Source organism: Lampris incognitus, chromosome 15 (assembly GCF_029633865.1).
Source record: "Lampris incognitus isolate fLamInc1 chromosome 15, fLamInc1.hap2, whole genome shotgun sequence".
NCBI classification, from domain to species: domain Eukaryota; kingdom Metazoa; phylum Chordata; class Actinopteri; order Lampriformes; family Lampridae; genus Lampris; species Lampris incognitus.
In genome coordinates, this window is record NC_079225.1 from 39,647,861 (window position 1) to 39,657,317 (window position 9,457).

At 47.2% G+C, this 9,457-nt stretch overlaps 1 protein-coding gene across 2 annotated transcripts in view; it reads right to left on the reverse strand.

The window, feature by feature from the left end:
- Positions 1-4,484, reverse strand: part of epha7 (eph receptor A7) — a 91,003-nt gene extending 86,519 nt beyond the window's left edge. For both annotated transcript variants that reach the window (XM_056294582.1, XM_056294581.1), the window contains exons 1-3: positions 4,324-4,484; positions 2,570-2,634; positions 1,122-1,791 (exon numbers count right to left, since the gene is read on the reverse strand). In XM_056294582.1, the coding sequence (XP_056150557.1) occupies positions 1,122-1,791; positions 2,570-2,634; positions 4,324-4,480 (892 nt within the window). In that variant the 5' untranslated portion in view covers positions 4,481-4,484. The remainder of the gene's footprint in view (positions 1-1,121; positions 1,792-2,569; positions 2,635-4,323) is intronic.
- Positions 4,485-9,457: the final 4,973 nt, after the last annotated feature.

Consider the following 9,457-nt stretch of genomic DNA (forward strand, 5'->3'; position numbering starts at 1 on the left):
TGCATAACAAGAACAACAGGAACACCTTGGTGTTTTGATGCTGCGATAACCTCCCACTACTTTGGATACATAACTTGAGGCAGGCTGTGTTCCTCTAAATTGTATGACCTAATATATTTTTTGAGACTCACCTTCCCCGGTGTGACATAAAAGCTTATCTGCCAGTAGCACTAATTTGTACTTAGACACATTCCCTTCAGTTATTACTGGGTTGTATCCCGTAAGCTGCTTAGATGGAAGTTGTCCATTTATGAAAGGGGAAAAAAAAAACCCAGTCTAAGGTCCGTGACCTGCGTCGTCCCCTTTAAATCCACAATGATTTATATCTCTCAACTCAGGTGGCCACCGAAAACAAATCCCGTGAGAAATCAGAGTGACAGAAAGCATTTCTTTGCTAATTGCCACGGCACAATCCTGCAGAACATGCGCGACACAACGCCACCAAATACCAAAATGCACATCCACTAAGGCTGTAATTGCACTTCCTGTTAGGCTCCTTCATAAATATCCTGAGGCCTAAATGCCACAGGATGGCGGCTATTTGTTTTCCTACTCTGTCAGGGTCATTTGGCCAGGGCAGAGAGATACTGAAGGACTGCCTGGACTTCCTCCAGACCTGTGTATTCTGCGAGTGATTGTCTTGGCTTGCTGCCAATAAGGGAGAGGGGAGCTCAAGCTGAGAAAGCACTGAGCTAAACTGGAGTGTAAATTATTATTTAATCCCAGTGTCAACAGAACCATGGCTATAAATTAAGAGCCCGGCAATCAAACAATTAGCATGGGCTGCGTTTATTTTGCCAAGGGCGCCTGGCCTCTGTACTCTGTCCATTTTAACTGCTGTCATATCAGCTAGTCGACTCCTGTTTTCCTACAGAACCATGCAGCGTACCCCGAGTTGTCATTTACCTACTTAGCATAATCAAAACACACACACTTGTTTTTGCTGGCTTGTATTTTCCAGTGTAAAATTTTAGATGCCCCCCCCCCTTACTGATAAATGAGGGAGGTTAATTCAACAGGAGACATGTCCAAGAAAATATGAATGGGTAAAATTTAATTACTAATAGAATGTGATAGCTTGGGAATCTGTGGTGAAGGTGAATAACAGTGCAGACACTCACGTTCGCATGCATCGCCCTTCTGATGAAATCCCGCTTTGCATATACATTTCCCTATGGGCACCAGCCATTCTCCTTCGGCACTGCAGTGCATCTTTGGTGAGTTATCGGCCTCCTCCTCGGCATCACTCACACAACTGCCCTCGACCTCGACCAGTGACGAGAACTCTGATCCAGTCACCGTGTCTGGGAATGTGGCCAGATTCTCAATGATAGACCAACACTTCTTGTAATAAACTTTGACAGAGACCAGGGCGATGCACGCCCCTACATCCTGGAAGGCGAGGTAGAAACCCCGTCTGGATAGGGGACCAATTATGCGCACTTCTGTATTAAGCTTCATCTTCCTCTCTCCCAGGTCACCCTGGGTGAAGCTTTCATCTGCTGCAATTGTGTCAATTTTCACATACTGGCTCTCTCGTAAATTCCTGCCAACCTCTGAATCGGTTTCCTGGTAATACAAGTTGAATGTCTCCTTGCAAGACCCTACCACACCGGGTAGGCTGTTACAATCCCTCAAGGTGAACTTGAGTTCCACAAAAATCCTCTGGGCATCCCCCTTCTCGATCCAGTTAGTCCGAAGCCAGTTATTCTGATTGGACTCCATGACCTGGCAAACCTGGTATGTGCGAATGGGAGTATAGTTTTCGTCCAACCCGCTTATCTCTTCCCACTAGAAAGCAGTGAACAAAAAGCATGGATTTAGGTGAGTGAATCAAGTCCATTCTGCAAGCTCTTAAAATGAATGAAATTATGTTAACAGGAAATACAGTGGATTGTGAGTTGGAGCGCAGTCATCCAAATGAGGTAGACCCAGACATGTCTAATAATTGGCAATAAAGATTAAACCGGAGGTCATTACAGTGGAATGCCAGCAACAAATTGAAGGTGTATTACTGTGACATTGAGAATAATCAATGACGAAAAGCTACAAAATCAATACTAATTTCAGACATGGGTGAGAAATGTGATTCAAATAATGTTGTATTTACAATCTAAAACAGCAGCTTATATGCTATAAACAAACATTAACTGCATTTTAAAACACGCGAATAAATCTTTTAATCAGTTAATATTCCATTTTAGCCACTTTGGTCGAGTTTTTACTTCTTAAAAGTTTCAAGTCTCAAAGGAGGTTGCCTAACTAACTGCTCTGCTTATGTCATTTCAAGGCCTCTGCGCAGACTACCAAAAGAAAGAGCAAAAGCTTAGAAGATGGATGCTATTTCACATTCTTTGTCTGCTTTTCAAGGAAATATATAAGAGAAAAAAAATTCCACAAAAAATGCAGCATATACTGCTAGTTAGCATGGTGACCGACTTTGTTTTGACCCCCACATACCCACCCATATCATTATTCATAATTCAGATACGCAAGACATCCAAGGGCTGGAAAATTAGATCGATTATCTTGTCCATGAGAAAGTAACACTGAAATTCTGCAGGCTTACCCCATTGGGAGGATAGGAGATCCACTCGAGCTCTGTTTGCTGTGCCTTGGAATCCAACAGAATCACTAGTGACGGGAAATGAAGAAGCAGGTGGTTAAATCTCAATAAAGGGAATTACTGATAGGTCAGGCATCTATAGCGTATATGCCCATGACCTAATTTCTACTTGCAAGCAGCCAAAGCAAAACATGCAATCTAGTATGCTGCAAACAGCAAGGCAGGTTCTTGGATAGGGCAGAAATAGCCTTTGACACGATTACAAATACAACTTCTGCACTAAACAGTTCCTGTAAGGGGCACACACTCCACAAACAGGGAATTGGAATATATCATGGGCCAAACCATGCCATGTCTATCATTTGACTACAATTTGAGGGAATTCGGCACACGTTGGCATCGAGTGGCCGCAAAGGTAGAGGACTTCTCTTCTCTAATTGAGACTTTTCGTTATCATGGGCATTTCGACACAGCCAATTAAAACTCGTGTCAAAGTCCTCCAGAGGGAAGTTCGTGCGCTATGAGGCCAAAGGGCAACACCTGTCTCCCTCCTTCTGACACAATGCGTGTTGTGAGCTCAAGGTGGCTTTAAAACTGTTCCGAACGCATCTGATGATCACATTTATTCATTAGTCTGGATTTGCGCCAACATGTGTAGTTAAACGGGGATGAACCCAGCTCGGTCTCTCTGTGCAAACGCGCAATCGAGCATTTCTTTCAATACAGCGGCATCGGACACGAGAAGGCACCGGGACAAGTGCGCACGCAGAATCGGCCCGATCTCACTGGGAACGGCGTCATTTTTCGATCTGCAAAATCAGCTGCAGCCTATTTATTGCAACCCAAGTCAGCAACTCAAAGCATGCCGAGGTCCGCTGTCGGGGGAATTACTGCGTCGTAGTTCTGCCGGCAGCAAACAAAAAATAAATAAAACAAATCAACGTTTACGTTGGCTTTTCCATAAATGGAGATGCAATCTCGTCTAAATCGTTCGAACATCGATTGTATTATTATCAATTAACACGCCTAGTTACTCGCCGCTCCCCCCCCCCAATCGATCTAGTTTTAAGATCGCGTGCGTAATTTCTCCCGAGCGTCTGCGCGCGGTGAATTCGGCCAACTTGCACGGTCCCTTTTTTCTTCTTCTTCTTCTTCGTCGCGGCGGCGGCGAGCAACGCGCACGGCACGAGAGAAGAAAGGAGAGGTCCCCATCGCCTCCCGACGTTTTACTGTAACCTTCTAGAAGACAACTCGGTAAGGCCGAAACTGAGGAGAAGCGGCGCCCCGGGTCGGATTTGGAAGGTTTACTCCTGACGATTTATCGATTCCCCCCCCCCCCCGGTTGCCAGTGCGAAACGACCGGCGAGACTGACGGCGTCTTTGTATCGAAATATAACGGACAACGAGCGCGCGTGTGTGCGCGCGCCACGGCGTGTTGCCACCGCGCGTAACGCGCCGTTAAGGTCGCCGGTAACAGCGCGGTGATGAACGGCACTGTCACCCCCCCCATACGTCGACGCTAAGGTGGCCGCCTGCCACGAATTAACCCCCCCCCCAAAAAAACCCATCCTTTAACTTTTGACGAAAATCAAACGCCGATCGCTCGCGTCTCGACGATGACAACAACGCCAAAAGTGCTCCGATTTAGACGCCGCGAAAGCCCGCTTGCCTCACTTTCTTTTGGGGGAGTCTAAACGTGACTGTTAATAAAAGGGGGCAAAGGATGGGTTGAAGAGTCCCAACTCTTTAAAACTCACCCTCTTTCGCATTCTGCGCTCTCCCGGTGTCTACGAGACAAGACAGGTGAAGGCAAAACGTAATCCACAAACACGGGGCCGACGTGGACACCATGGTGGGCAGCTGGGATTCTGTCTGGACCGCGCTCGCTTTCCCACCGCTTCGCCTGCTTCCCATTGACGACGGCGCACCAGCTTCTATGTACAAACCCGTCCACTGTTCCCCTCTCAAATAGCGTCGGCGGCGGCGGGGCGGGGGCTGCGGCGCAAGGCACGTCACTCAAACGGACCGACGGGGGCAACCGTCCATTCACGCCGCGCGCAGCGCACACGTCACGTCTCCTCTCCGCCAATGAACGCGGTCCGCCACGGTCTCCCCGCCCCCCCCTCATGTAGGCGCAAGTCCGAGACGTCGTCGTAACTTCAGATGGGCTGTTGTTGTTGGAGGCGTACGAGACGTACGCACACACACAAGGCATCGTATCTAAAGGACATATTTCCTTTAAATGTCTGTTTTTGTTATTAAATACCGTCATTATTATTATTATTATTCAAACTCCCTTAGCTCCCTTTTGCTGTTGCTGCGTATTGCCTCGTGCCGATCCGCGCGAGCCAGACCAGGACAAATTCCGTGTCATGTGCAGAAACACACGTGTTATTACACTGTGCCTGTCACACTGTACTGAACGCAACACAGCGTGGGTGCCGAAATGTGCTGTCGTTCTGCTTAAGGTGCAGTATATCTTCGAGTAAAGTAGTGTTTGCAACTGCTTGAGAGACACACATTTTGTCCAATGAGCCTGACAGGGATTTTGGTACCACTGGGGGTGAGTCACTGTCTGTAAACAAAACAACAGGGAACATAAGGAGTTTTTATTTAGCTGCTGGATTCTCATGACTGATGGGGGTTTGCCTTTTGATGTTCGTGCCAAATGTTGTTTTTGATGGTAAAGCATTAAGTGGTTTGTTTATCTGCGGAAGGTCACCTTAAGAAAGGGAAAAGCCCCCCCGCTGACTGAGACAGACCGTTGGGACGAAGGTCCTTGATTTATTATTGTGTTTGCTGCTTGACAGAGTTTTACCATAAAGATAGAACTTCTGCAGGCTTAAATAGTACTGCTTGGAAGATTTAAACACACACACACACACACACACACACACACACACACACGCGCGTGTGTGTGTGAGTGTGTGTGCGTGCAACCACATATGCTTTAACATGTTTAAATATATTTTAAATATATTTTGATTTATTTTTTATTGAATATGCAAATATATTTATATGATTTGTATATATATAATATATCGCTTATATATTCATATTTATCATAAAGTAATTTCTGTCCTGTCTAATGGCTTGGCGTAGCTATATTTTAGAATTAAACACACACAAAAAAAACCCATTATACCTTTACATATACTGCATTGGCTGCAGATCACTAATTAATCTCCATTAACTTTCAACAAGCAAAACAGCTGTAATTATGCCCCACAAATATTGATTAATAAACGGAGTACATAAAAATGGACAGAGGAGCCCCCTCCAAGCTTTATTTACCTCTGTTGCTTTTTGTTTGGTTTTGTTTGTCCTGTTCATTATGCAAATTAATCTTAATCCGTTCTGCCCTTGATTCATGACCAAGTCCTCCCGTTACACTGTATCCCAATTACTGGAGAACCAACCTGGCTCGGCGTCACCTTTATCCCACGTCACTTCCACGCTCGCTGTCACTTCCACATAAACAACCTGCCAAAAGAAAAAACCCAAAAAAACCATAAACAACCTGCCTCTAATCAGCAAACACCAAGACGGTGTGTGAAACCGAATCAGGGCTTCGGTTTCAGACTGTTTAGATAAACGATGGTGCGCGGCGGCCATGATACAGTACACATACATTATGCACCACTTTTGTTTGGGTTTCAATCAAGAATGCTTGAATATTCATAAGCGTTTGTTATTTTGCTCTCAAACGTTGGCTTGCATCCCCCGTTCCGGGCACGGCAGATTTTCCTAAGCGTGTCCCGCGCTTCCCACAGTGCATTTCTTCAGATTTATTCGAATGGCCGCGTGAGTAGTAGCGTTTCTGCACAAACACACGTACATTAAAGGATGATCTGTAGTCGTGTTGTTAACACTCCGGCAAGCTCGGCGAGAGCCGTAACCGCTTCGCCACCAACCTGAGACGTTCCGTTAAATGAGAAGCTGTCCTCGCATCTCATCCAAACATGCTCTGCGTTGCCATGGTATATTCTAATTAGAGCATCCCCGTTAGCCCCACACGGCGTTCATATGGAAGTGACAGTTAGCATCAGAGGTGTTTTGTTCAGTGTTGACAGTAATGAAGCTGGTATCATCTCTCCCTTGGACAAACTGATTAGTTAACGGCGGAAAACCGTGGTGGCTGACATGCAGGAAAAGTCTGTCACGGCTTCGTAACCTTTTTTTCTTTTCTTTTTTCAAATGTCTCCTTGCACACACACACGTGGGCTTCTTCAGGAGTGGCCTTTAAGAAGTAGCGCAGGGTGGAATCAGTGGTCTGCCAGAGTGGCTAATAATGACGAGGGAGTGGCTGTGGAGAAGGAGCAGCTGTCGCTCAAAGACAAACTCTGGAGTGTTGAAGCAAACCAAGGGTCTGTCAGTTCGCAGCTGGCAATAACAGTCTTTTGAGGACACTTCCCCAGAAGTACATATAGGCGACAATGTGACAAGAATCGTTTGGGCCAAAGGCCAGCTCTCAAGCTTCAGCAGATTTCAACAGTGTGCAGTCGATGAACATCACGTTGCTACTTTGACTCCTTCACGCCGTAAGGATGAGGTGCGTGGTAAACCTACCTCAACGTGGTTAAATCTCATTTTAATGGGGGCGCCCGGGTAGCGTAGCGGTCTATTCCGTTGCCTACCAACACGGGGGTCAGCGGTTCGAATCCCCGTGTTACCTCCGGCTTGGTCGGGCGGGTGGGAAGCCGGATGTGGGTATGTGTCCTGGTCACTGCACCGGCGCCTCCTCTGGTCGGTCAGGGTGCCTGTTCTGGGGGGGGGATAAGCGTGATCCTCCCACGTGCTACGTCCCCCTGGTGAAACTCCTCACTGTCAGGTGAAAAGAAGCGGCTGGCGATGCCACATGTATCGGAGGAGGCATGTGGTAGGCTGCAGCCATCCCTGGATCGGTAGAGGGGGTGGAGCAGTGACCGGGACAGCTCGGCGGAAGAGTGGGATAATTGGCCGCCTACAACTGGGGAGAAAGGGAGGGGGAGAGAGAGAGAGAGAGAGGGGGGGGGGATTGAAAGGAAAAAAAAACTCATTTTAATTTGCAGAAGGGCTAAACCACCTATACACTTCATTTTTGTTTACAGTGCTTCCTGTTAGCCTTATGATGACCTCTGATCTGAGATCAGCGCTTATTTCCTATTTTATTCACAGCTGACTGCAATTTGCACACATACACACGTGTGTGTGCACAGCATATACCCACACAACCACACGCACATTTTTTTTAAATTGCATGTTTGCACACGTACACATGTGCTCACTCACAAGACTACATGCGCGTGTTCATGTGTGCGCACACACATGCAATTTTCTCTACACGGATAAAACTTGCAGTGAAACCTCTCCGAGATTCAACCGACATTCTCACCAGCAGGCAGCAACAAGCACTCCTCCATCTCCCCTCCCTCCAGGCCTGAATTACACCGCCTTAGCGTGAGAGACCCAATGACTTGCTGAGATGCTTAAAGAAGTCATGAATACTTATGTATACAGTCCCGCCTTGTTCCCCTTGAACCTCTGGCTGTGTTGGTAAGTACTGAGCAGCCCCTCCGCAGCTGGCGGGACGCACTAGAAGCTGATCCTGACATCCAGGCTGGGCGGGGGCCAATCTGAAGTCTGCCTGTCATGCCCTGGAGGAAAACACCACCCAGAGTTTTTAATGGAGACCATGAGAAACAGCCCAGAGGCCACTGTCAAGCAGCGGTTTGGTTGTGCAAGCCGGCAATTTGGTTCTTTTTATAGCTCGGTAATACGGAATGCCCGTCCCTTAGGAAATCTCGAGTGTTGAAAAATCAGCTGGCATTGTTGTGGGGCAGCTCGAAACCCATTTGCACCTGACACCGTTTTGTTGATATAATCACATTCTTGTCGGAGTCGGGGCTCTGGTTGAAGTTTTAAAATGCAAAGTACCAGGGGAGGGGTAATCGCCGCACCAGACAGCTTCCTCCTGTGTTTAAACTGATACATGCCCAGGGTCACAATTACGAGAACTGGTTCATCAGAAGACACCAAGCTAGGCCGGAAACGCACGGCACTCTGTGATCCAATTAGTCAATTCAAAGGGGAAAAAAAGGCAAACCTGTTTATTAAGCAAATTCCTCTCCGACACGCCGCTGCGGAGTCACACCAGGAATTCCAACACTTCTGTCGTTGTTTTACAATTACAGATATCAACCGCCGTGTTTTTGTCACAGCACAAAACTGCCTGGTACTCTCACGCTCAGCTAAGTACTGAAATAACCCCAATACCGAAAACAGTATTGAAATATAGCACCTTTTTTGGGGGTGGGGGACCAACCACTCCACTTACAGCATCTGCCAGCCGTGTCCGTAGGGATGCCCGACCAAGCCGGAGGCGACACACACGGGGATTCGAACCAGCGATCCCCGTGTTGGTAGGATGACGGAATAGACCGCTACGCTACCCGGACGGCCGAAATACAGCGCTTCCGATGCCGAAATTAAACTTTTACAGCTTGACTTCATGAAGACCCTCAGCAGGGATGCTCGTTGGAAACACAGCAGGACAAATGGGATCCCCAACGAGTCCACGTCCTCCCTGTCGGGGGGGGGGGGGGGAGAGAGAGAGAGAGAGAGAGAGACATGATTGATGCTTTCATGTTTAAAATAATCAACTTTTTAGAAACTCCCGTTTTAATGTGATCAGCCGGCGCTGGCGAAGATTAATTAAAGAACCGATTCATCCGCCTCACGCACGCGAGACAGCTGTTAGGAACCAATTTCAGTTTAATCTGGGTTCAGGGCCGTTCCTCTGCTCTTAACTAATTTAGGCCTTTTACGTTTATTAAAGAACTCCGTCTTATTAGGATTTTATTCAACTATTTGCAGACCCTGACATTTAAGTCCACTCCTTCTCTGGCACCT